At 60.8% G+C, this 25,266-nt stretch overlaps 1 protein-coding gene and 2 long non-coding RNA genes across 9 annotated transcripts; 2 read left to right on the top strand and 1 right to left on the bottom strand.

The window, feature by feature from the left end:
• Nucleotides 1-484: 484 nt before the first annotated feature.
• GRAMD1A (GRAM domain containing 1A) lies at nt 485-24,072 on the bottom strand. Of its 6 annotated transcripts, XM_023649529.2 has the most exons (21): nt 23,743-24,072; nt 23,456-23,631; nt 22,329-22,647; nt 13,892-14,102; nt 13,740-13,760; nt 13,186-13,270; nt 12,944-13,047; nt 12,768-12,863; nt 11,917-11,997; nt 8,981-9,093; nt 8,689-8,839; nt 7,967-8,165; nt 6,850-6,993; nt 5,341-5,459; nt 5,124-5,266; nt 4,595-4,698; nt 4,324-4,497; nt 4,140-4,227; nt 2,818-2,925; nt 2,615-2,735; nt 485-942 (listed from the first exon to the last, which is right to left on the bottom strand). In XM_023649529.2, exons 3-21 carry the CDS (start codon nt 22,595-22,597, stop codon nt 850-852), a joined length of 2,424 nt encoding a protein of 807 aa, XP_023505297.2. In that variant the 5' UTR covers nt 22,598-22,647; nt 23,456-23,631; nt 23,743-24,072; the 3' UTR covers nt 485-849. The 6 variants fall into 6 exon arrangements, with proteins under 6 accessions (XP_023505297.2, XP_070080132.1, XP_070080128.1 ...); XM_070224031.1 differs by lacking the exon at nt 23,743-24,072 and having other exon boundaries at nt 21,940-22,647; nt 23,456-23,515; XM_070224027.1 differs by lacking the exons at nt 23,456-23,631; nt 23,743-24,072 and adding an exon at nt 22,991-23,173.
• On the top strand, nt 12,784-15,952 carry LOC138915883 (uncharacterized). Of its 2 annotated transcripts, none has more exons than XR_011422294.1 (3): nt 12,784-12,876; nt 15,042-15,286; nt 15,369-15,952. It is a non-coding gene; the product is annotated as an uncharacterized lncRNA (long non-coding RNA). The 2 variants fall into 2 exon arrangements; XR_011422295.1 differs by lacking the exon at nt 12,784-12,876 and adding an exon at nt 14,230-14,674 and having other exon boundaries at nt 15,369-15,951.
• Nucleotides 19,730-21,245, top strand: LOC138915884 (uncharacterized). The gene is made up of 2 exons (XR_011422296.1): nt 19,730-20,288; nt 20,435-21,245. It is a non-coding gene; the product is annotated as an uncharacterized lncRNA (long non-coding RNA).
• Nucleotides 24,073-25,266: the final 1,194 nt, after the last annotated feature.

Genomic DNA, 25,266 nt, shown 5'->3' with positions numbered 1-25,266 from the left:
CCTCCAAGTGGTTCTTAAAGTGATGGTCTCTGGACCATCAGCATCAGCATCAGCTGGACCCTTGTTGGAAGTGCAGGATCCCAGACCACCCCCTCCTGCTGAGTCAGACACTCGGGGGGTCGGGGGCTCTGCCTCTGCTTTTTAATAAGCCCTACAGGCTCGTGATTCAGCTCAAGTGTGAGAAGACTCATTTCTAACGCCCCTGGGAGACAGGGGTTATTTTTACGCCCATTGTACAGAAGAGGAAAGTGAAGCTCAGAGAGGTTGACCTGCTGCGGGTTATGCGCCTGCTAAGTACCAGGCGTGGATTTGAACCCAGGCCACCGGGCACCAGAGTCTGTCCTCGGAGCTCCTGCATTGGACCCTGATGATGCAAAGCTTATGAAAGATGCTGGGGAATTCCAGGTCACACCAGTGACCATGGCCCCAGAAAATGGACAGATCCCCCCCCTCTCGCTCCCAGGGCCCCGCAGGCATAGCCACAGCCATTTCCAACCCTTTATTGGGGCTCTGTCAGCCCCAAATAAATATAATACATTAAACCCAGAGCTGAGGGAACCGTGCACCCCAGGAGGCGCCCCCCACAACCCCAGCCGGGCAAAATAAGTTAGCGGGGGGCCTGCCAAAGGCCAGGCCAGCTCCCTGGAGGGCAGGCGATGGCAGCTGGACTCGCACACGCTGGTCTAAAGTGCATCTTCTGTGTCTGTGGTCCCCGTGTCTGCGTGGCCCCTGGTCAGGCCACGGGAGGGGTGGGCGGAAGGCTCCCGGCGCTCACACCGTGCCAGCAGTGGCTACCGAGGCTCTATGTCCATCTGTCCCTTTGGGTGAACGGCTGCGTGTCCGGCATCCTCAGGAGAAGCTGTCGTCGGGCTGTGGCTGGGAGTCGAAAGGAGGCTCTGGGACGGCAATGCCTTGATGCAGCTTCTCCAGCGAGAACTTCATCTGGGGGAGAGGTGGGCGGGTGAGTGTCGGCAGAGGTGACGTCGCCTCATCCTGCCGGTGAGGAACCGGGAAGGTCGAGGGAGGCCATGTGCCCTGCCAAGGTCACCCCATAACAAGAGGCAACCCGGCTGCGCCCAGTTGAACTTCTCACAGGCAGCAGATGGACGGGGCCCAGGTGGCCTGACTTCAAGTGCTGGCTCCCCTCCTTACTGGGTGACCTCGGGCCAGCCCCTCAGCCGTCCCAGGTCCCTCGGCGGAAGTATGGTCAGTAACATCCCTGCTTCCCTGGCTTAGTTCAGGGATACTGGTGGGGGGGGGCCACCTAGGACCTGGCACCCAGGAAGCACTCAGTGCACATCAGCTAGCCTGTGCAACCTTGGGCGAGTCTGAATGCCTTGTTGCTCAGCATCTCCATCTATGAGATGGAGGATGACGAGAGCATCCCTGACAGGCTGGCGTGAGGAGCAAGTAAGCTGGCCATTTTAGCACTTGGAACAGCCGGCCTCAACCAGCGTCTGCCGTTCACACTAATTTGTGAAGTCAACTCTGTGCCCTTGGCAGTTTGAGAGAGAGAGGAAAACAAGAATTTAACTCAGGGTCAGGGGGCCGGGCCGTTCCGCTCTCTGAGCGATGGGGCCCCAGCCTCAATCCCCTCCCACTCCGTGCTGCATGGCCCTTCCCGGCCTGATCTCCCTCTGAGCGCCATTTCAGGGAGCAAGGAGGCCCCTGAAGGTGGCCCTCAGCACGACGGTCTACGGTGACCAGACGTGACCTTCACCGTCACCCACCAGGGTGGGCACCCAGCCGAGGCCAGCTGCTCCCCAGCTACTCATGCCCCTCCCCACCTTAGGCACTTCCCCCAGGGGCTGCCCTTTGTGCTGACCCACTACACATTTATTGAGCACCTACTGTGTACCGGGCCCTGGGCTCACAGCAAACACATTGTTTACAATGAGCTCGGCACTATTTAAATGTTACCTCGTTCAATCCCTCAACAGTCCTTGAGGTCACATCAACTGCTACCCCATTTACCCAGGAGGAAGCCAAGGCCCCAACGGTGAAGTCACTGCACAAGGTCCCACACCAGCATTTGAACCTGGCCATCTGAAAAGATGCTGCCTCTGAACGGCAGAGGTTGTCTGGGGCAACCCCTCCCGGAGATGATACCCTAGTAGCCTTAGGACAACCTCTCCCACCCTCAGGTGACCCCTCAGTCACCCCAAAGCGGGGGAGGGGTTCAGGGGCCAAGCCTTGCCTAACCAACCACTGTGAATGGTCAAGCATGGGCATGTGGCCCCAGCAGCCAGTGAGGGCAGGCTCTTTTTTTTGGATGTCAGCCTGGAGCTGCAAGTACCACCTGAGTCATCCTGGGGGAGAGGATGCCCAAAACAAAGCCAATCCTGTGGGTAGACAGACAAGAGATGATACGAGACCAATTCTTACTAGTCTTGTGTGGCTGGATCCAGCCATGCCTGAAGTCAGACACCCTGAACTTTCTTCCCAGGATGAGAGCCAAGAAATTCTCTCTTCCATCCCACTGATTTTTCCAGCAATTCTGGGAGGTGGGGACTAGGAATGGCCTCCTCATTTTACATAAGAGGAACCTGAGGCCCAGATGAACCTGCTGCCTCTGGCGATTTAAATGCAGGAGCCCGCAGCCCCAAAGCCGCACCTCGTCCAGGAGCTCCACGGAAGCCCGCAGGATCTGTCTCCACTTGTGCACCTCAACGCTGTGGAACTGCTTCTGCAGGGCCAGGATCTCCGCCCACTCTGTGGCTGTCTGGGGGAACTTGCTGTGGGAGATGCAGGACCTGAGTGGGGCCTCGGCCTCCCCAGACCTGCCCAAGCCCCCAACCCCTCGGGCTATCCACTCACCCCTTGGCCAGGGCCAAGCTGTGCCAGGTCTCGAAGGTGTGGGCCGTCCTCTCCAGGGACCAGAGGCGGTAAAAGAGGAGGACATTGAGGGCGATGAGGACGATCAGGCTGGGGGCAGGGGGCAGAGGTCAGGACTCAGGATACGGACGCTCCCCTCAGCTGGGCACCCGCACAACCACAGCCTGAAGGGGCACCAGGATTACCTCCCTTTTCAGAGGAGGAAGCTAAGACTCAGAGAGGGTAAGTGACATGCCTAGGGTCACACAGTCCACAAACAGCAAAGTCAGGGTTCCACCCCAGGCCTGTCTGATACTGGCGCCCTTCACTGCCACACCGGGCCACCTCCCTGGGAGAACCAGGGGCTTGGGGCAGGGAGAAGGGGCTGCACTGGGGGAGAGACACGAGGATGGGAAGGAGCCTACCTCACACAGATCCTGAGGAGGCAGGGAGGGGAGACAAAGAGATGAGAGCCGCCAGCCCGTCCTAGCCCCCCACCCTCCAGGCTTGGCGGCTCCGAGCAGAGCATGCAGCACAGCCTCTCACTGCCCTGCTGTTGTGGGGAAACTGAGGCTCAGAGAAGCTGAGTGTGGGGCGCATCTGAGTCTCACCTCCCAGGGTCTGCTGGGAGCATGGATTTCACCTCCATCTCCTCAGCACGTCCTGCCCCCTGCGGCTCCAGAACCGCCTGCATGTCAGGCCCCTGCTCAAGTCCTTGGGGTGTCTCCACTCAGGAGTCCTCCGCTTTCCCAGGAGGCCCTCCCTGACCGCCCGCCCGTCCACCCTGGAGGGAGCCCTCCCTGACCTCGTCAGCCCGGGCCTGTCCCCTCTGCCTGTGCCTCCCCCATCACAGCCTCATCATCTGGTCTGCCTTCAGGTCTGCTCCCCCCAGGGCTGTTGGTCACTACTGTGTCCCCGGGGTCACCCAGCTTAGAGTTGGGCACAGAAAACACGAATGAAATGTGCAAATGACACTGCTTCTTCTCTGCCCCTCTCCTTGCTCACCGGATTCCACAGGCTTTGGGTGCCTGCTCCTCCAGGAAGCCCCCTGCCCCCGAGCAAAGTCAGGCCCCTCTGACCTTCCCGGCCTCCAGGGCTTCTGCCGTCCCAGCAGAGAACACTTGTCCATGACAAACCAAGCGTCCACACTGTGTGAGGAGCTCTGCCAGCGGGTGCCACACACCACCTTATTTAATCCTCACTGTGAGGGGAGCCCAAGCTCCCACTTAAGCAGAGGCCCAGAGAGGCCGAGCTCTTGCCCAAGGTCACACAGCCAAGGATGCAGATCCAGGCCCGTCTGACCCCGAGGCCAGCCCCATACTCACACAACGCTGATGAGAACCAGGGCGTTGGGGATGCCTGCCCCGGGGCCCTGGTCCACGGACGGTTCCGAGAAGCGGGAGCTGAGGGAGCCTGCAGGAGAGCAACTCGGAGTCAGTCAGACTCTCCCGGGCTCCCCCGCCGAGCCCCCCTCCTCCTCCTGCCCTGCGCAGGCCTGGTGGGACGCACCTGAGGTGTGCATGCCAGCGCGAGCGCAGGGGTCCGGGTCCGGGTGCTGGGGTCCGTCGCCGTGGCCCCTCCAGCTCAGGGGCCGCTTGCGCCGCCGCAGGCCTGACAGCAGGCCCCGGGCATCCTTCCCGCCTTCCTCCAGGGCCAGCTTCTCGGCCTTGGCGAGCTCACGCTCTGCAGACACAGGACAGAGCTCCGCTGGTCTGCACCGGGCCGGGCCCCGCCCCCCGCAGGCCCCGCCCCGACCCTACCCGGCCGACCCCGCCCCTACCCAGGTGGCGGAAGTACTCTTCAATGCCGCTCCATGAGTTCTTCTCGATGAGAGATTTCACGAGGCTCCAGGGCTGCTTCCGGTAGCGGATCTCGGAGGACACTCTGGGGTGGGGGTATGGGGCAGGGGTCAGGCTCTGACGCCAGACTTGCTGCCCCATTGCCCAGGTGCTTCCCTTCCCTAATTCAGAGGCGGCCCCCTGTCACGCACAGACCAAACACACTCCCACCCCACGGCTTCCCTGTGATCCCTCCTTGCCTCGCACTCACCCCAAACGCTGGCCCGTCGGCCCCCTGTCCGCACCCTCTGCCTGGGCGAGTCTCCGGCCGCCCCCCGCCCCCGGCCCTCACCCCTTCCTCCTTGCTGCTGTGCCCCAGCTCCATGCAGCTCACACCGAGCTGCCCGCACCACATCCTGGTCAACGGCGGCTCCACACCGCAGGGTGTCCCTGAGCCCTCGGGACTCGACACCTCTGCTCCTCTGCCCAGGTGGCAGCCGAGGGGGCGCTCCGGGCTCGGTCGGGGCTCACCGGAGGCGGGCCTTGTTCCGGGCCAGGCCCAGGATGCAGTAGCGGTGGGCCGTGTAGAAGTAGTCCTGGTACGGGATGCCCTGCGTCAGCACCTCCGAGTCCACCACGCAGCCGCCCGCCTGCGGGCCTCGCCGGAACAGCGTCTGCGAGAGGGAGCGGGAGGTCAGGGCCAGCCCCGCGCCGCCCCCCACCCCCGGCGGGCCGCCGCCCCGCACACCTGTGTCTCCACCACCGAGGCGCTCTTGGGACCCAGCGGGTTGCTGATGGGGATGGTGTAGGTGAGTACCCGGCGCTGGTGGCACTTGCTGTCCCCGCTCCAGGGGCTCAAGGTCACGTCTAGGCGAGGAGAAGCAGAATGAGCAGACCGTTCTCCAGGCCTCTGCCCACCCACAGGCTGTAGGAGAGTCAGCCTTTCCAGAAGGTTCTAGTTCTCTGGGAACTTGCCCCTAAACCCCCACTCCTCTGTGTCCCCACTCGGGTGTCTGCCCACCTTCCCTCTGGACGCGTAAAACTTCAGATGTTGGTGATACTCAGAGCTGGGACATCTCCCTTCCCCACACTTCTCAGCCCTCCTGGGCTCATCCACTCCTGCAGCCTCAGTTTCCCTCTCTGTACCAGCCCCGGCTTACCCCCAGTCTCAGACCTGGGCTCCTGAACACACTGCCCTGGAAGTCCCGTGGAGCTCTCACACCCACCAGAACCCACACCAGCCTCAGCATCTCCTCCAACCTGCCCCTCCTCTAGGGGCCTGTCTCAGAGCTGGGCCCCACTTCCTCCAGCTTCCCCCCGAGCTCCGTGCCTCAGTCTCCACCTCTGCTCCAGGGGTAGCTTCCTAAAGCTAAGCCTGACCCTGTACCTCATCTGCCTAGAATACTCCATAGCTCCCAAGTACCCCCAGACAGAGTCTGAGTGCCTCAGTCTGATGTGCCAGTATCTCCAGGATATAAGCACAGTTTTGGGGGATTGTATGTCCCCAAGGACAAGGCACAGCTGACTCACTCTGTAGGATATTCTGCATGTTTCATCAATACAGAAAAAAAGAGAGAAAAGCTACCACCTAGCTGGCCCCTCCCCTACTTGACTCTCTTTCGCAGCCTCCTGAGCTCCTGTGCTGGCCCCCTGGCCAGCCCTCTCACCTCACCTGGGGCTGGGGCTGCCCCTCCACACCTGGCTGCAGGGGCCCGGCCACAGGGATTTCTGCCACTGCCTGCCTCCAGCCTCAGGGCCTTTGCAGGGCCTGCTGGCCACCTGGCTTCCTCTTCCCCCCACCTGCTTTCCCTGACAGGCTCAACCTCACAGCCTTCCTGCAGCGTCCGGACACCCCTCGGACACTTGCTCTCCCCCTCATGGGAGCATCTACACACTGGCGTTCTCACTAGATCCTGGGGTTTGTCTATCCTGGTCTCTGCGCAAGCCTGAGAGTGGGCACTAAGCGTGTGACCATTAACTCGTGTTCATTAACTGCTTACTGCAGGCTACTGTCCTGTGCACCTTGCTAATACAGACTCCTCTAGTTCCCAGGAGACAAGGCAGGTCCATCATCACACCCCCATTACACAGAAGAAGAAACTGAGGCAGAGAGCAGCTGGGAACCAGCCGAGGCCGCGCCGGTCGGGTCTCAGGACCCTCTTGTCCCTCCCCCACCCGCCACACCTAACCGGCACAGCAGGGCACCCCCATCTCCTGGCTGGCCCTCCACCCCCGACCCGGGTACCTGGCCCCTGACCTGTGAACTTGCACTGCTGCAGGAAGGCCTGCAGGAAGGGCGAGTCTGAGAAGAGCATCTGCTGCAGCCGCTCGGCGCCCACGTGGAAGACGGCGTTGATGAGGAGGCGGCCGGAGAGGTCGGGGAGCAGGGCGGCCAGGTCCGCTGGCGGCAGAGAAAGGCAGTGGGTGACGCCACTTGCTGCCCTCCCTCCTCAGCCTGGGCCCTTGTTGCCCTCTGGGTGACCGCTCCTCCCCGCCCCCACGCCCATCCTCCTGGACAGAGTGGACACTGTCACAGAGCACCACTCGACCCCTCTGCCACAGGGATGGCTCGGCGGGACAGTGGGGGCGTGTGTCCCAGGCCCAGCTGATCAGAGCCACCACCACCGGTTCAAGGCGGAGCACACACCTAGGCCAACCAACTCCGGCCACAGGGTCACAGGGGGTCAGGCTGCGGCTCTCGGTCGCAGGAATTGGTTCAGGGGTGTGTGCGTGACCCAGGTCCAGCCAATCAGCCACCGTGATTGGTTCAGGGGTGTGTGTGACGCAGGCCCAGCCAATCAGCCACCGTGATGGTTTAGGGGTGGGCCTGTGCTCTAAGTTGGACCAATGGGAGCCCACCCTAAGCTCTTCGTGCAGCCCCCGGGAAAAGCGTGCTTTCTCCCCCTGGGGCAGAGTGAGCCCCAGCTACCTGAGGAGCAGCTTTCTCTGCGGAAAACGGGAATAATAACGAGAGCCAACACTTACTAACCAGCCCAAGCACTTTACCTGTACTAACTCACTTAACTCTCTTAACAACAACCCTGCGAGTGGGTATTCTTCCTGCTAACTCCATTTTTCAGATGAGGAAAATGAGGCTCAGAGAGGTTAAACGATCTGCCCACGCTGCACAGCTGGGAAGCAGGGTGGCCGGGATTTGAACCCTGGCAACTGGCTTCCGAGTCTGGGCTGAGTCCCCCTCCCTGCTGCCTTCAGAGCAGAACTAAGCACAGGCGGACTTCTAACACCGCCTGCACGCCTCACCTGCCCACCTGCCGGACGTTTTAGTCCCGAGAGCCAGCAGACCCCAGGCTCAGGCCGCTCGGAGTGAGGCTTGTCACAGGTAAGGGAAGCGAACCGTGCGGGCGCCGCCTCACCTTCCTCCCCCGTGGACGAGGAGGAGTTACTCGTGTCTGTCAGCAGCTCGTCACTGGGCAGCAGGTCCAAAGGGCCCAGGGCGGTGGGCCCGTCAGGCGGGGTGGGCTCCGCGCTCAGGGGTTCAGCCACCGGGGTCACTGTCTGGCTGGAGGAGGCGTCTGGCTGGCTGTCTGTCTGCTCCTCCTTGTCCTCCTCGACCTGCAGAGAAAGGCTTCATGCAGCCTCGTCCCACCTCTACCCCAGCCCGAGGGCCCCCACGTGTCCACATCGGCCAGAAGGACTCGCCACTGCAGGAGAAGCAATGCTGGAGGCCGTGTGGACGGAGGGCTCAGCCACAAGGGGCCCCTACAGGCCTGCCTTGGAGGCCTGGGCCAGAAGCTTTCTTACGCCTGTCCTGTCCGTCTGTCCGTCCTGTGCAGGCCTTGTCTGTCTCCTCGCTCATCCACCCTTCCTTCCCTCTCCTGCCTCTTCTGTCTCCCACCCTTTGCGTCTGTGTCCCCCCTTCTGCCTGTCTCTCTCTGTCCCTATTTTCCTTGCCCATCTTCCCAGCTCTGTCCGATCCCTCCCTCTGTCCCCTCCCTTACTCCTCCATCTGTCCCTCTGTCCATCCTCTCCCGTGTCCCCCCCAATCTGTCTATCCGTCTCCCCGACACCACCCCCCGCCTTCCTTCCTCTGTCTCCTCCTGGCAGCACCTTCTCTCCCCTCCGCCCTCCTGCTCACCCCGTGGTCCGCATCGCTGCTGGCCCGGGAAAGGTTGGGGGTGAGGCGGCCACGGCGTGAACCCACGGGGCTCGCCTCCTGGCTGTGGTCCGCTGCCCCCGAGGGGGTGATGTCACTCAGGGCGATCACATCTCCCACGTCCTTGGGGGTCCTGCAGGGAAAGGGAGGCTGAGACCACTGTATCTTTGAGACCTCACACACCCACCTGACTCCACCCAGGACTCCAGGAGCCCCGCAGGCAGCCCCTCCTGTCTCCCCGACCCCAGGAACCAGCCGCCGACCTCCGACTCACCCCAGACCGTTCAGCTGCAAGGGGCAGACATAGTCCTCGTCCTCGCTGGTGAGGCCCAGCTCTGAGCCGTAACACTGGTGCACCAGGTGCCAGAGCTCGCGGGGACTCAGCGTCTGTGCGGGCGGCACGTGGGGTTGGCCTCCGCCTGGCTGAGGCCAGAGCCCTTCCCACCGGGACCCCGGGAGCCCTCAGCCTCGGCAGTTCGCCGGGTTCCCAGCAGGGGGCAGCACGGCCTCGCGTCCCAGCCCTGCCCAAGGCCCCTGGATGGCCGAACCCCGGATGCCCCGCCCACCGCACCTGCCCCCACTAGGAGCCAGTCTGCTCCGGACTTCCCCTCGGGTCCTCACAACACTCCCGGAGCTCCAGGGTACCGTTCCCAGCGTTACAGAGAGGCTGTGGGGCCCAGGGAGGGGAAGTGATGAGCCCAAGGCCACACAGGTGACCAAGGGCAACTCCGAGTCAACCCCCGCCAGACTCCGGAGCCGGTGCTCCCACCCTCCTGCATCCTGCCCCGGCTATTTTCCCAGGTGTCCTCAGAGCCCTGGACCCTCAGCTACCCACGGCCACAGCGGCTGGATCACGACGAGAAACAGGAATAATAGTAACCACCGCAGCAGCAGCAGCAGCCATTCACTGAGCGTCACGGGGAGCCAGGCAAATCCCGACCCGCGGACCCGTGCCAACTCCCTGAGTCTTCAGAACAACTCTGTGAAAGAGCTGCCGATACTGTCACCAATTTAAGACAATGACGCTGAGGCTCAGCGATGCAGTAATGGCCCGAGGCCATCCATTAGGAAGTGGCAGTGCTGGGATGTGAGCCTGGGGGGCTGGGCTAGCACCCTGGGGCTAACCACTGGGCAACCCTTCCTCTTAAGAGCTGACATCACCGAGCTCTTACTCTGGGCTGGCCCTGCATGCTATGAAGTACGCACGGTCCCCATCTAACTGATGGGGTTCAGTGACTTGCCCCGGGGCCCTCAGGGCCTGAGTTTGGAACCCTCCTCTGCCCTCACCCTCCTTGGAGACTGTGACACCATGAGGTCCCTCTCTCAGGTTCCTGCTCCTGCCCGAGGACGGCTACAGCTGGGCTGCCCTGAGAGGACAGGACATGGCGCAGCACCACTGGAGGAGCGGGTGTGGGCCTTGCAAGGTGCTAGAGGCCAGCAGGAGCAGACACTGTGCGGTGCCTGCCCAGTATCTATCCACCCTTCCTCACTGCCAGCAGATCCCTGATTAGTTTGGGGTGAAAATCTTCCCCAGCCCCAAGGTTGAACTGTGACTGGTTTACGCCAATTCATCTTTCCTTTGCCACATACCCAGCATCCTTTGCAACCAAAGGTGATCACGTGACCCAGTTCTAGCCAAAGAAATGTAAAGAGAAGTCAGCTAAAGGAGACTTTCCCTCCCTGATAAAGGAAAGCTCACTTTCTATCCACCCCTTTCCTCCTTCATGTTTGGCATACTTATGTGAGGGTGTGACACCTGGAGCTGTGGCAGCTATCTTGCAACCATGAGGCGACAAACATGTGGACAAAATATCAATAGGCAGAGGGGTGACCATGGGCAAGTCTGCCCCTCCTGCCTCACTGGTGACATAAAGGAACTAACCACACCACCTCGGAGGGTGGCTGTGAAGGACAAATGCAGGAGGTAACTCAGGGAATGCTCAGAACAAGGCCTGGCACCCCACCACCTTCTGTGATTATCAGGATCTGCTTGCTTAAACCATCGTGTGGCTGGGTTTTCATTCCCTGCAAGTGAACGCACCCTGTATGAACCCTGTCCCACCGCGGGTATGCCCGGAGGGCCACTCACGGCGGGTGCTGCAGACCGCAGACCATGAGTGAGGTCATCAAATCTAAAGTCCCTACTCAAAGCCTCCGGGCGAGACACAGCTCAAAGCCAAGTCACGTGGGGCTAGAAAGACAACCAGGGCCTGCGCCGTCCGCTGTAACAGCGCCAGCAACAACTCCATTTTACTTAGTGTCCAGGCCAGTGTGGACCAGAGGTTCTCGGTGTGGTCCGAGGACTCCCGGGGGGCCCCCTAGGCCCCTTCAAGGGTCCATGAGCTCAAGCCCCCCTTCCTCAGTATGATGAGCTTTCCTGGCAGCCTAAGACGTTACCCGCCGTTCCCAACATTACTCTCATGAGTGAGCACTGGAGTTTCCCAGAGGCCCTGTGACCCGGGATGCTGTCACTCTGGCGGCTAATGCGCGGTGTCCCTGTGTATCTCGTGTTTAAAGATGGCCCCGTTTCCACTTCCAATACAGTAAATGTTGGTAGGTATCACCCACTTCCGCAAAAGCTCTCTGGAGTCTACAATCACTGTAAAGAGTGCAAAGGGTTCCTGAGGCTGCAGTGTGAGAGGCACTGGTAGCGTCTACACTGCACACTATGGCTTCCTGTCGAATTCCAACTACGTCCAAGGTTTACCCCTGTCAGACACATGAACATTTTTTTGTCCTGAAACATATGAATGGTCACATTAACTGAGAAGCACACGTGGCCACTTAAGTTTAAATTAATTAAAATGAAATGAAACTAAGAATACAGATCCTCTGTCCTACCAGCCACTTTTCAAGAGGCCAACAGGCACACGTGGCCAGTGGCCACTGTGGAGGCCGGCACGGAGAGGACACTTCCACTGCAGCAGAGACACTGACACAGACTCTAAACCACCATGTTGGCTCAGGTCAGATTTTGCCGCCACAAATACAATAAAACCTCCTCATTTTCAGAGCATTCTGGATTTGCAGATGGTGAATGAGGGCCATGGATGTGCCTTTCTCGTGGGTCTGGAGCTGGAGCCCGGGGCGGCCCCCAGCGGGGCCTACAGAGGAAGCTGCAGATGCACTGGGCCTGCTGCCCATGGAGAAGAGCTGCGGGTGCCCCAGTTCCCTGAGTTCTGGCCCCCCTGGCCCCCTGCCCAGGCCCACCTTTTCAAGTAGTGCATTCTGCCAGAGGCGGAAGATGAGGAGGAAGCAGCGGTCCCGGGCCCCGAAGGAGGTGAAGAAATGCTGCAGGAGACAGAGGGCTGTGAGCGCAGGGAGGGAGCGGCCCGAGGGCAGGGAAGCTCCACCCACCCACACCCGGTCCCAGTCTCCAGCCTCCTGTATCCCTTCATCCATCCCTCCATTCCCTCCACAAATCTTTATTCTGTGCCCACCCGCCACTGGACGATGCTGGAGTGACTGCAAAGAGGACACTGCCTTGGCCCTGTCCCCAAAGCTCACAGTCCAGGGTAGGAGACAGGCACATCTCCAGACAGGGCAGCCCACGGGGTTGGGCTGAGAGGGGAGCCACCCAGGGCACTTTCCCAGTCTCCTTTGCCAGCTAGGGATGGCCAACTGGCCCATTCTGGGCCAAGAAAACACAAAGGGAAGTCTGCTGGGAAGTCTTGCCCCCATCCCCCTTCCTTCCCGTCGGGGCCGCTGGTGTGAGCTGCCGTCTTAGAACTGTGAGGCAACAATCCCGGGGACAGAACGGAGGGTCAGGGAAGGCGTCCAAGGGGAGGGGACATCTGAGGTGACGGAGGGAAGAAGTTCACTATTACTGCTATCCCTGAGAGGCTGTGTGAGAGAGAAGACAGACTGCAGGGACCAACACAGGAGGCTGATGGAGGGAGCCAGGTCAGAGGCGATGGGAGCCCGGGCTGGGCAAGGGCTGGTGGAGTGAAGAGAAAGCGACAGGTTCGCAAGGAGCTCAGGGGGGCAGAATAAACAGGGCTCTGATGGGGGAGCCCGCCAGGACCAGGGGCCACGCGGCCATCAGCAGTCCTCAGGCCCACCTTCTCGCTCTCGGTGCAGATCTGGATGGCGTTGGGGATCAGCTTGGCCGTCTTCTCCTTCTTCAGACACGTCACTTCCTTCAGCTGGATGGAAATCTGAGGACGAGAGGTGGGTCAGCCGGGCTGGGGCCAGGGCCAGGGCCCGCCCGGGCCCTCCCCGCGCCCCACCGGCTCACCGTCGTCTCCCAGCGGAAGATGTTGCTGTAGAAACAGATCCAGTTCTCGGAGAGATAGAGGCGGCCCTGGAGGAGGATGTCACGCTGCAAGGCACAGGAGTAATCTGAGGCGGCCGGGGAGGGAGAGAGGGCAGACACCGAGTCACACGGCGGCCGGGCCGGCCTGTGGCGAGGCGGGGGTCAGAGGGCAGAGCAGGGCACTCGGGGCAGCTCCAGGGATGGGCCTGGGGCGCAGGACTCACCCACGATGAGGCGCTCGGCTTCAGGGAGCTTGCTGAACAGCTTCCGGAAGTCCTCGTTCCGCTGCTTGTAGGTGGGGCTCAGCATCTGGGGGCAGCACGGGAGGTGAGGACCCCAAGGGGGGTCCACATCCCTAATTCTGCCCCACAGAGCTCCCAGGGCCCCTCAGTCTCCTCAGCCCCAGACAGGGTCTCCGAGGCCTCAGTGTCTACTCCCTTCTGGCTCCCACTGGGCCTACCACAAGCATAACCAGGACAAAGGGCCACTTATTGATTTCTACATAAGCCAGGCTCTAGGCCAAATACCCACCAGCTGACTCTCAGTGAGGTTCCCTTCAGCCTTGTAAGGTTGGGACTGTTGCCCAAGAAGAAAGAGAGGCCCAGAAAGGTTAAGCGACTCACTCAAGGGCACACAGCACAACTAGCAGCATAGGATGTGACCTTAGGTCTGCTGAAGCTGGCACCCCTCCCTTGACCGCTGCAGCCTGGGGCCCCTGGCCCAGCACCGGCCCTCTCCCTCTCAGCCCTCCAGCAAGCTCCGCCGTCCAGACACTTACACTGTACCAGCTCTGCATCTTCTGCAAGAGAATGGAGTGAAGTCAGAACAAGCTCTGGATCCCCTGCCCTCCGCCCCCCCACCCCCCACCCCCCACCCCCCACCTCCGGCTCCTCTTCCTACCCCACACCCCCGATGGGGGCTTGCACCAACCTTGCTGTTGCGGATGAAGTTCCGGCTGCCGAGGCTCTGGGTGCTGGGTGTCCCAGGCACCCCGCCCTTCTCCGAGGAGCTGTCTGACCCCTTCTCCACCATGGTGCCCGGTTCTGGCTCCGGCGGGGCTCGGCTTGTGGGCAAGAGCTGCAGCCGCTTGCGGAGAGATGGGGAGCTGCTCGGCGTGCTCCGGCCAGAGTGGGGCGTGGTGCTGGGGGGAGGCGGGCATTGCGGGGAGATCAGGCTGGGGTGCGGGGACACGCCTACTCGGGAAGGCCCGCCCCCAAGCCCACCGACCCCACTTCGACCCCACTTCCGGCCCTGCTCTCGCCCCGCAGACACTTCCCCTGTGACCCGGGGCGACGAGCGCGGCCTGGGCTGGTGGTTTGCAGTCAGTGCACAGAATGTGCTTCGAATGGAGCCCGCGGAGGACGCCTGCTGTCTTCTGAGTTCACTTATCAGTTCGCTCTCACAAGCGGTTCTTAGGCGGCCACTTCCCACTCAGCTGCTTGAGCTAAAAACCTAGGCATCTTCTTCATTTCTTTCTTTTCCTCACTCTTAACTTCTAAGCTGTTAGCAAGTCCCACCTGCTCCACATCCCAAATCTATTTCCATTGTTGCTACTACACCCACTTCCCCTGCTCCACTGCGCCACCAGGGCCGGCCTCCATCCTCTGCTTCCGGGACCATCACAGCAGCCTCCTCCCTGTCTCCCTGCTCTGTCCCCGCCCCCTGCAGTCTGCTCCCCACAGGAGCCAGGAGCCACCGGTGAACCTGAGTCAGGTCAGGGTCCTCCGGGCTCAGAGCCTCCCCTGGCTGCACTCAGGCTGGGTAAAAGCGAAGTCCTCACCTCGGCGCCCAAGGCCCCCGTGCCCCCTCTGACCTCACGTTCTCCCTCTCCCTGTCACTGTCTCCCCTCCAGCCATCCCAGCCTCTTTTGCTCCGCAAGCTCACCAACTGCACTCCTGTCCCAGGCCCTCTGCCCGGATGTCCTTCCACAGCCCCAGCATGACGGCTCCATCTCATTCCGCTCGAACGCTCCTCCTCCCCTGGTCCCCCAGCCGGCAGGACCACCCCCCGCCCCAGTCCCGCCTCACACCTCCTCCACTGATCCTCGTCACTTATTCAGTTTGTTTACTGTCTGCCCCAGACCCTGAACTTGAGGAGGTCCTGGCTGCCCCTGTTCCCAGCACCCAACACTGCACCTGGCGCACAGTGAACCCTCTGTCAACACTGGTGACCACAAGGACAACCCGTGCACTGGCCGGAGCTGGGAGCAGCAGCAGCCACCAGACAAGGCTCCTGCTTGGGGGAACCAAGCTCCTGGTGGGAGGCAGAGAGGAACCAACAGAACTCCCACAGGGCTGAGTAACAGGAAGCGTAACAGGCTGTGGGGTAAGCACCAGAGTCACTGCTGACTTCGTACCAGGAGCTACGGCAAGCTCTCCTAGTGATAACTTTATTATTCCTTACGCAGCCCTGTGCATCTGAGACTATGACCATCTCCACCTTACAGAGGAGGAAACTGAGGCGCAAGGCCATGAGCCACTTGTCCAGTCTGCACGGCTGGTTTAATTCTGGGCAGGACTCCAGCCTGGGGGCCATGACCTCCTCCGGGTAGAGGTGGCAGTCCCTCAGACTTCTCTCTCCTGCCTCCAGGCTTGAGCACATGCTGTGCCCTCGGTCCAGACTGGCCTTTCTCTTCTCTGCCTAGCAAATTCTCAGGCATCCTTTGAGCCTCTTGCTCGCACACTGCCTCCCTCCTGGATGCTGCCTCCCCTTCATGGGTGCCCATAGGCCCCCCACAGCTCTCAGCCTCTCCCTAACTATTTGGCCTCGGCTCCCCCATCCAGACCTGACGGCTCTGGGCTGTCACTGTCTGATGACAACTCCATTTCCCCCACAGGTCTGTGAGCTCCCTGGTGGCACGCCTTGGTGTTGTCTTGGTCACCGCTCTGTCCCCAGCATTGCTCAGGACGGTGCCCAGGGTAGGCATTAAGGTCATAATTGTGAAATAAATTTGTGGAATACAATAAATAAATGAAATAGATGGTGACCAGGGCCTCCACCACTCCCCCTGGACTCTGGAAACTGCCTTCTCCCCGGTCCCCCCGGCTCCGTCCCTGTGCCCCTCAGTCTGTCTGCTCCCCACACGCAGCCAGGAGCCTGGACCTCGAGTCAGGCCGGGCCCCCCGGTGACCGGCGCTCCCTCCAGGGAGAAGCCCAGGGCTGGACCCTCCATGGCCCCCTGCTCACCGGCCCCAGCTCCTGCCTTGGCCATGCCCTCTGCCCAAGTGCGCTTCCTCCCAGAAGTCCGCAGGGTTTCCTGGCCTCCTTCAGGGCCCTGCTCAATGGACACTTCTCCCAGACGCCTCCCCTTACCTCCCATTTAAACCACGAGGCCCACCCTCCAGACCCCCCCCACACCTGCTTCCTCCACACTCCCCCCACCCACCCGTCTCTGGGCTCTCCTTGCTCATCCTCCACACCAGGGGGTGAGCTCCACAGGGAAGGGGGTTTGTTCCCCGCTGCATCCCCACAGCCGAGACCAGGGCCTGGCGCACAGTGGGTGCTCTGTGAGCATCTGCTCTTGTGGACTGAATGAATGACTGATGCCCCCCGCCGCCCCTGAGAGAACTTGGATTCAACCAGGCCTGTGACCTGCTGGACCCTGAGACTCCATTCAGCCACTTCCTCCCTGTGTGACCTTAGGCAAGCGTCTAAACCCATCTATGCCTGCTTCTTCTTGAGCATAAAGGAGTCGCAGGGCTGTCTGCAGCGGAAGGTGACGGAGACACACAGAGCCAGCACACGGGAGGCATTCGGGCTGCAGAAGGGGGGCCAGACGGAAAGGGAGCACCCGGCCTGGTGCACTGTGTCCATGTCGCGACGCTGACCCCGACAGGTACCACGCAGACACCTCAGCCTGGCGTTTGGGGCCCAAACTGACCCTAAACGCCAGTCAGTCACCTCTAAGGTGCACTGAGCACCTGCCCTGCAGAAGCGAGCCACACGGACACCAGCCCCATCTGCGGGGACCCGCCACTCCGGGTAGATGGAGATAATGAATGAGAAAACACGTCAGTGAGGACGGTGATCTCAGGACTGGCCGGCCGAGAGCTGTTCACCCGGCAGCACTTGCAGCCCCCAGAAGTTGTCAGAAACGCAGATTCCAGGCCCCCTGCAGACCTCCGGAATCAGCCCCTGAGGGTGGGCCCAGGAGGTTCCAATGCAAGGTCAAGTTTGAGGACCACCGACATAAAGGATGGGCTGGGTGGGTGGGCGGCAGGCAGAGCACACCTGAGCTGAAGCCCAAGGACAGTACAGATCTGGCACAGTGGGGGGGTGAGACTGGCAGGAACAGCAAGTTCAGGGAGAGGACTGAACGTGGCGGGTCTGAGGAGGAGTGAGGTGGCCAGTGGGCCTGAGGAAGGAGGGGAGGAGGGCACAGGCCCACTGCAGGCCCTGGGGGCCCTGGCCAGGTTTCTGGGCTCCAGACTGAAAGCACTGGTGAGCTACGGAAGGGTTCTGAGGGAGGGGTGACACATCCTCACCTGCCTCAACTTCCAGCCTGAAATGCAGACCCCTCCTCCACCTGTCCCACTTCCTGCGGGGGGGGGGGGGGGGCAGCCGCACCCCCAGCTCTTGCTCCCTGGCAGGATGAAGAGGAAGTGCTGGAGGGCAGGCACAGCCCCAAGGCTGCCCAGGCAGGCAGGCCACTGCGGCAGAGGACAGGAGGAAGGGAGGAGCCCGCACAGCCGGGTGACCGTTATGGGGGGGCAGGGACCCGGAAGAGAATGGGGTTTCACCACTGCAGACACCTCACCTCCGGCTTTCTGGGCCCCAAGAGGCCCAGAGGTGCCTCTCGGCAGAGCCGGGCAGATGTGTACACAGGTGTGCATAAAAGGGAAACTCGGTGTGGGTCACGCACACGAATGTCACAGGCAAATGGAGGTCCCCACAGTTGCAACAAGTCTCCCCCAGCCTCCCCCCTCCACCCACACACACGTAGCAGTCGTATCACACGTATGTTACAGTCACACGTGCAGCTGCAGAGGGTCACAGAAAACCACAGAAAGTCCCAGATCGATCACATTCACACTTACAGTCACAAGACAGTCTCAGGGAAGAACCAAAAACAAATAACATTCCCACGGCTACGGAGAGCCACCCAGTGAAAGAAGAACCGCGGGGACCCCAGCAAACACATGCACAACCCAGGTAATACGGTCACAGGGTTGGCTCGGCTCTCCTGGTGTCACCATATGGCCGGGAAGACAAAGCAACCGCCTGTGCTAACGTGGAAGGGATGCAGGTGTCGGCTGCTGTCGCTGACAGAGAACCAGGACACTCACATGGCGCGTGATGGACTCGGGAAAAACACAGCCCAGGGGGGTGTGGACACATCTCGACAACACAGAGGCCAGGAACTGAAATAATGCACAGGACGTGCTGTATACATTGTGACAGGGGAACTCTATCAGTTATCATTGCTGCTGCAGAGCCAAGGGTACAGTCAAGGTCTCCGGAGGGAGGGTCCCAGGCCCGCCAAGAACCACAAGGGGTCTCTCTCTCTTGCTCTTCACACACACAAAGCCCAGAGGGTCCCAGCTGCAAACACGGAAGCCCAGGCACACACAATAATGTCACAAATGGACACACAGTGGAACTTCCACACAAAAATGGAATCGAAGGCAAACGATTGGCACCATCCCAAAAGGTCTCAGTCATTCACGCTGAGCCCCCGACACACAACAGTGCAACACACGAGCACACGCAGATAACCTACATGTGCACACATAGCTAACAGGTTCAGAGGTAAATTACAGGCACGCACGGAGGCACAGGGTCATGGCGGCAGACGCGGAGCCCCAGACATATGGACACACGCTAAAGTCCCGGCTGGACACACAGGCAACTTACAGTGACACCTGGAGTCACAGATGCAGAGGTAAATCACACACACACGCACACACAGAGGCAAGGACGACCACAGCCGCCCGCACACTAGGAGCTCCGGACACGCGTACACACTTCCAAGACTCCGGACTCATAACGGATAACGCAGCGGGCCCAGGCGGGGGCAGGAGGTCGACTCGGCGCCCACGAACCCCCAGGGTCTCCGGCTCGCGGTCCGCCGGGCTCGCACAGGCCCCCAGCCGCAGCAGCCCCCCGCCCCGCGCAACCGAGGGCGGCGGGAGGGGGCCCGGCCCGGGAGGGCTGCTCCGGCCTGCCCGGCCCGCGGCCTGCGGGGCTCGGCTCCGCCCAGCCTCCACCCCGGCCCGAAGGCCGGCTCAGCCGCGCGCCCACCCTCGCCTCCCGGGCGGGGCGAGCCAGGCCGGGCCTCCCCGCGGGATGCGCCGGGCCCCGCAGGGACGAGTCGGCCCCGTCGGCGATCGGCGCCCCCGTGCCCGCCGCCCCCCCCGGCCGCCCCACGTGCACAGCCCCCAGGCCCGGCCGGTGCCTTACTCGAACATGGATGCGGCGCGGAGGGCGCGCCCGGCCGAGCGGGGCTGGGCTGACCGGCGTCCCCGCAGGGCCCCCGCCTCGCCTCCCGCGGCGCCGCCCCCCGGCCTCGCCGCCGCACAAAGGCCGGAGCCGCCGGAGCCGCCGGAGCCGCCGCGGCGTCAGCGCCCTCCGCGCCCGCCCCCCGCGTCACGGCGCCGCGGGAAGGGAGGGATGGCGGAGAGGGGAGGGGAGGGGAGAAGAGGGGAGGGGAGGGAGGGGGAGGAATGGCGGAGGAGGGGAGGGGAGGGGAAGGGAGGGGAGGGGGAGGGGAGGGGAGGGGAGGGGGGAGGGGAGGGGGAGGGGCGGGGCGAGGACCGGGCGGCCCCGAGGGAGAGGAGACGGGAGCAGAATTAGAGATGAGGGCGCAGGGGAGGAGGGGCCCGACCGAGAAATCCAGAGGGGGCGGCTGGCACGCCGGAGAGGCCCGCAGAGAGAGAGAGAGAGAGAGAGAGAGAGAGATGACCGCGGGAGAGGGGAAGACAGAGAAAGAGAGACAGTCTCAATTAAAACAACACTGCGCCACGGCGGCTCTTGGGCACGGGCTGCGGCCCTCTCCCTGGTACCGCAAAGGGGGCCTCAGCTCCGAGAGTGGCCCACCCTCCCGGGGCGACCCTGAGAGCGGGGCGGATCTGGGGGTGATGGAGATTCCGGGAAGCCGATGGAGGTGTCTGGCTGTGTTACCGGAGGAACCTCGGGCCGGCGGGAAGGGGAAGCAGGTGGGGCCCGGAGGCCGCCCCGTCTCTGAGCCCCTGTTGGCCCCAGGAGTCCCTCGCTCTCTGGGGCCCCAGTCCCTGTCAGCCAGACCAAGTTAAAATGCAGCCTCCCCGGCGCTTGTGTGTCCTGTGATCTTGGGGAGATGACCCCCGTGCTGGGGCGCCCACGAACTCTGGTGAGGGCTTTCGCACGGGACAGCGGGGCAGGGGGAAACCTGGCCTCAAAGAGGAGAAGTGAGTGGTCAGGAGGTCACCCAGTGGGTAGGCTGCAGAGCTGGGTGCAACCGTGCTCTGCCGCCATCACCTACGCCTGTCTCTGCAGGGGCTGCCTGGATCTGCTGGTGTCCTGGACTCCTCGCCCGAGTCCCTCCTCAAGGCTCCTGGCCAGAGGAACCCTGCACGGACCTGCTCCGCACCCCTCTCCAGATGGGCTGTTCCTACGTCTTGAAGAACTCCATCCCCAGCCTCCTGCCCACCCTTACACCCCCTCCCTCCGAAAAACCCACTGGACTTCTCCATTTTGGCAGATGGCAGGCCCCAAACTTGTCTTTCTTGACCCCTCTCTTTCCCTCACACTCACATCCAGTCTCTCCGCAAACCCCGTGGGTTCCACCCACAGCATCTATCCGGAATCTAATCTCTTCTCCCACTGCCCCACCCTGGCCCGGCCTCCATCCTCTGCCTCCTGGACCATCACAGCAGCCTCCTCCCTGTCTCCCTGCTCCGTACTGCCTGCTGAAGTCTGCTCCCCACAGCAGCCAGGAGCCCCCTGTGAACCCAGTCAGGTCATGGCCCTCCTGGCTCAGAGCCCTCCCCTGGCTGCACCTCCCTCCTTGTAAAACCAAAGTCCTTACCTTGGTGCCCAGGGCCCCACTCTGACTTCTCCCCTGTCTGTCTCACCCTTGCTCAGTCCCTCGGGCCACCAGCCTCCCTGCTGTTCCTCTGACTCCTGTTCCAGGCACATTCCTGCCCCAGGGCCTTTGCACTTGTTACCTCTGCATGGAAGCTCTTCCCCCAGTTCTTGCCCTGAATGCCTCTCTCCTTGAGACCTCAGAGAGGTCCTCCTTCCATGACCTCCCTCTGTCTCACTGCTTGCTTTATATTTCTCTTTGCCTGTTTCTTCTCTTGAAATACTTCTAAATTTTTAATTAGAGAATATTGATTTCAAATAGGAAAAAAATATAATGGTCATCTATGTCCCCGTGACCCGTATATAATATAAATGGACATTTTTGCTTCGGATCTTTTTTCTTTCTTTCTTTTTTTAAAGAAATAAACTACGACAGTTATAGCCAGCTCCCCATCCGTCCTCTCTCTGCCTCTGCCCCCCAAGGGACCCACAGCCCTGCAGTTAGTGTGTTTTTCCTGTGCAGGTTTCTTTCCTTTTTCTACATCAGGATGTATCCATCAACAACAATAGTCTATTTTTCACTGTCCTTTAAAAAGATACACCAAGAGATAGACAATTAGGCTCCTGCTGTTTGGTTTTGCGACCTGCTTTCCCCACCGTCACTGTTTCGGAGATTTCTCCGCAGTGGTACCAGAACTCTGCTTCACAGACTTATCTGGATCATTGTGGGAAGGCACGGCAATGGATATTTCTATTCAGGGCCACCACGGTCCTTTCCCCTGTAGCCTTGAACCTCCCAGTTCCTGTCTCCTTGTGCCAGAGGCTGTGTTTCTTTGCAGAAGTTTTGTTTAAACTTTTTTTGTTGTTTTTTTTTGCCCGTGAGCTGCGGCAGGAAATAGCTTTCAGATCAGCCTCCGGTACAACACTTAGGAATACATGTAACGTCACAGAAGTTTCCAGAAACCACACTTACTCACCTGCCTCACGCACTGTGTTATTTTCCTTTCTATCCTAGTTCTGTTTGGGAAAAAGTGCCGATTGCCATGTACCAGGTTGTTTTCATGGCCCTGAAAGGGGTCACGACCCACAGTTTGAAAAACACAGGGTGGGTGTGGGGCTGGCCCCCTCCAGCCTCCGGGGCCCTGCTCAGCTGAGTGCTGAGGCCGTTATCCCACCGCAGAGTCCCAGCTGCCTGTTTTGGTTCGTGCATCAATTTCACAGCTTCTAGTCTGACCCTGTTCAGCCAAGGCCACCTTCTGACTGACCAGCAGCTCCCCACCTGCACAGTGACAGCCACAGGGAACCCCCCTCCAGCATGAGTCTCTGGAGAGGGAAACCCATTCCCACCCTACTGCCTGGGTCTGACCTGTCCTGGGGCAGGCTCTCCAGGTCTGGGGTCCTCAGCAGCTGCAGGCGCCCGGGGGTCGGGCTTCCAGGGGGTGACTCCCCATCACTACATGGCGTTATCTGAATGGAGGGCACTCCCAGGAGTCTCCAGGCCTCAGGGGCCAGGCCCTCGGCACTGCCACCTTGTGGCTGCTGGCTCTGCCACTTGGCTGGGGGTACAGGTGAGTCCTGGGCACCGTCCTGGGTCAGTGGGGGTGCCCAAGGCAGCAGGGGCAGGAGCTCAGCCATGGGGAGGGCTCTGCCTGCCCGGCTGGGGGCCTTGGACGGCAGCGAGGTCTCTGGAGGAGAGAAAAGAGAGGTGAAAGGGCAGCTCCTTCCACGCCCTGCCCCTCACCACCTCCCCCGGCTGCTCCACCAAGAAGAGAGGAGCTGAGGTGCAGAGCACAGGGTGCAGCTCAGAGCAGTCCGGGTGGGGTTCCCACCTCAGCCAGTGTCTTCCCTTCATGACCCTGAGCCTCAGTTTCCTCTTCTGGACACAGGAGAGCCTGATGCTGATGTCCTAGGGGGCAGGGCAGTGTCCCAGAGCTCTGACACTTGGAGCGCTGCCTGGGCCGCGCTCAGCCAGTGGGCAGTGAGTCAGTTCAGGCCCCCAGGCTGGGGTCACTTCCTCTGAGCACTCACCAAGGCTAGGCCCGCGTTTCCATACGCCACCCGGGCGCCCCTCACACCCCAGCCAGGAAGCAGCTGGACCGAGGTGGGCCCCAGAGGTCTCCACCCGGGCAACGGCTGATGGAGCGGAAGAGAGAGGCCGAGCCCAGGCTTTCCCTTCCCTGTTGGCTCAGCAGTCGCCCCTCCCTAGACAAACAGAGGGAGGGTGGCCGGAGGCCTCCCCAGCTGGGACGCAGCCAGGCGGGTCCCGCCTGTGGCAGCGTGATAGCAGAGGCCGCCTGGTCTGGGGAGACCAGATGGGTATCTGTCTGTCCTCACAGCAGAGCACAGCAAGGGCTCTCCGGCGTCCTGCTGCCGGGGGAATAGGGAAGGAGGACCTGTGGGGCCCAGTGAGGGTCCCCTGGCTTGGGGAAGACCCTGACCCTTACAGGCTAGGCCTGGACCCTGGGGTCCTCCCAGGCACCCCAATACCCCTACCTTATGGCTTCCTCCTCCTCTGTCTTCACAGGGTTTGGACATCCAGGGTCAGGGCTGGACAGCAGGCCCCTCCCTCCCCCCGGGAGTCCTGGCTGCGCCCGAGAGTCATGACCTTGCCGGCAGGAATAGCGTGTCTGTGACTGGCTGGAGTCGTGTTCCCCTCTGGCCAGCTGTTCCTGGGAGAGAGGGCAGGCTGGGGGTGGGGGCGCTCCTACCATGGAGGAGGCTGAGGTCTGCGCCTCGTCCTTCCCTCTTGACTGCCCTGTTGGGGAAGGGGCTGTCCTCACCTGGGCCTCTACTGGTCCATCACTCCTGTTGGCCGGCAGCCAGCCACCACATAGCTTCAGTCCCCTCTGGTCCCCAGAACTGCTCCTCCGAGTCCAGGGACCACCCCCAGGTGTCCGGGTCTGAGACACGTTCCAGTGCTCATCTGCCTGCCTGCTCTTAGAAGCCAGATGCTGGGAGACCTCTCTTCCTTCTGGGAGGTTCTCTCGGCCCTGAGATGCCCCAGTCTCTGGCTCTCCTCCCACCCTCTGACAGCACCATCTCGCTCCTGTGCGCAGCTCCGTCTCCCCCACCTGGTCTGTAGACGCTGCTATTCCCCATGGCTTAGGTCTGGGCACTTTTCTCTTATTTTTCCATTTTTACTACATAATAATTGACACAGACTAAAGGATGTCTGTATCGTGGGTGTGAATTACAAAGTATAACAATAAAACAAACTTGTAACCTCCCCACCCCCAATGTGAGAACCAACACATACAGGCAAGTGCCCTCTGACTGCCTTAGGGCCTCCCCCATCCTGCCCCACCTCCCTTCCAGAAGCCTCCATCAGCCCCTGTTTGACAGCTATCATTCCTTCAAATTTGAACAGTTTTTTAAATCGCATTGGTATGCATCCCTAACAATACAGTTTTCAGTTGTCTTTGCTTTTGAGCTTTATGAAATGGCCTCATACCACGTGTCATCTCTGCTGAGTTGCTTTTTCCACTCAGCGTTATTCCTGAGATTCGTCCACGGGGTGCAGGTGGTTACACTCCAGCGTTTCTGCTGCTGCAGCTATCCCGTAGTGGGAGGACACCTCAGTTTATTTGTCCGTGTGCCCGTGGGCGCAGGGTTGTTTCCGGTTCTCTGCTCCGATGTATGGAGCTGCCCTGGATGCTCCTGGCTGTGCTCCTTGGGTAACCCTGGGGTGGCCAGTGTCCCACTGATGGCCCAGCCCCCCGGGCCTCACCTGTGCGGGGCTGTCTCTGAGTGCTCAGGTCGGGTCCCGGGATCTGTCTCGTCCTGGCTCCGTGGGATTCTGCCTCAGTTACTCTAGCTTTCCGCTAAGTCTTGCTGTCTGGTGAAGCGAGTCTTCCTGTCTTCCTCCTCCACCTGAGTCAGCGTGTCACATTCCGCGGAGAAGAGTGAACACTGGGGACTGAATTGTCGTGCTGTAACCTACGATTGCTCTCTTTACAATCCTGAGTTTTCCAAAATGTCCACAGGGGGTCACTCCCCATGTATCTGGGTATGTTTTCATGTCACTCACTGTATGTTTAGGTGTTTTTTAATATTGTGATAAAATATGCATAACATAAAAGTCACCATCTTACCCATCTTTAAGTGTACAGTTTAGTCGTGTTAAGTACATTCACATTGTTGTACAACCGTCACCACCGGGGGTTTAGGTCCTTTGGAAAAATGGTTTCTTGTAAAGTTCTTTCCTATCTTTTGTCAGATTTTTTCTTTCATATTTCATGTTCTTCAAAACCTTTTTGTGATGGATAATACACACAGGAAAGGACATAAAATATAAATGTACAACT

Source organism: Equus caballus, chromosome 10 (genome assembly GCF_041296265.1).
Source record: "Equus caballus isolate H_3958 breed thoroughbred chromosome 10, TB-T2T, whole genome shotgun sequence".
NCBI classification, from domain to species: domain Eukaryota; kingdom Metazoa; phylum Chordata; class Mammalia; order Perissodactyla; family Equidae; genus Equus; species Equus caballus.
The sequence above is the reverse complement of the archived record's forward strand: the minus strand, read 5'-3'. Positions and strand labels throughout refer to the sequence as shown.

What these genes read in the sequence shown, in the direction of transcription:
- GRAMD1A (XM_023649529.2), bottom strand. Translation starts at nt 22,597, where the DNA reads ATGGCTGAGCTCCTGCCCCTGCTGCCTTGGGCACCCCCACTGACCCAG. An exon ending in GCAGCGATGCGGACCACGGG is followed by an intron (nt 8,166 to 8,688) that starts GTGAGCAGGAGG and finishes CTTTCTCTGCAG; the next exon opens with GTCGAGGAGGACAAGGAGGA. An exon ending in AGAGTACTTCCGCCACCTGG is followed by an intron (nt 4,498 to 4,594) that starts GTAGGGGCGGGG and finishes CTGTGTCTGCAG; the next exon opens with AGCGTGAGCTCGCCAAGGCC.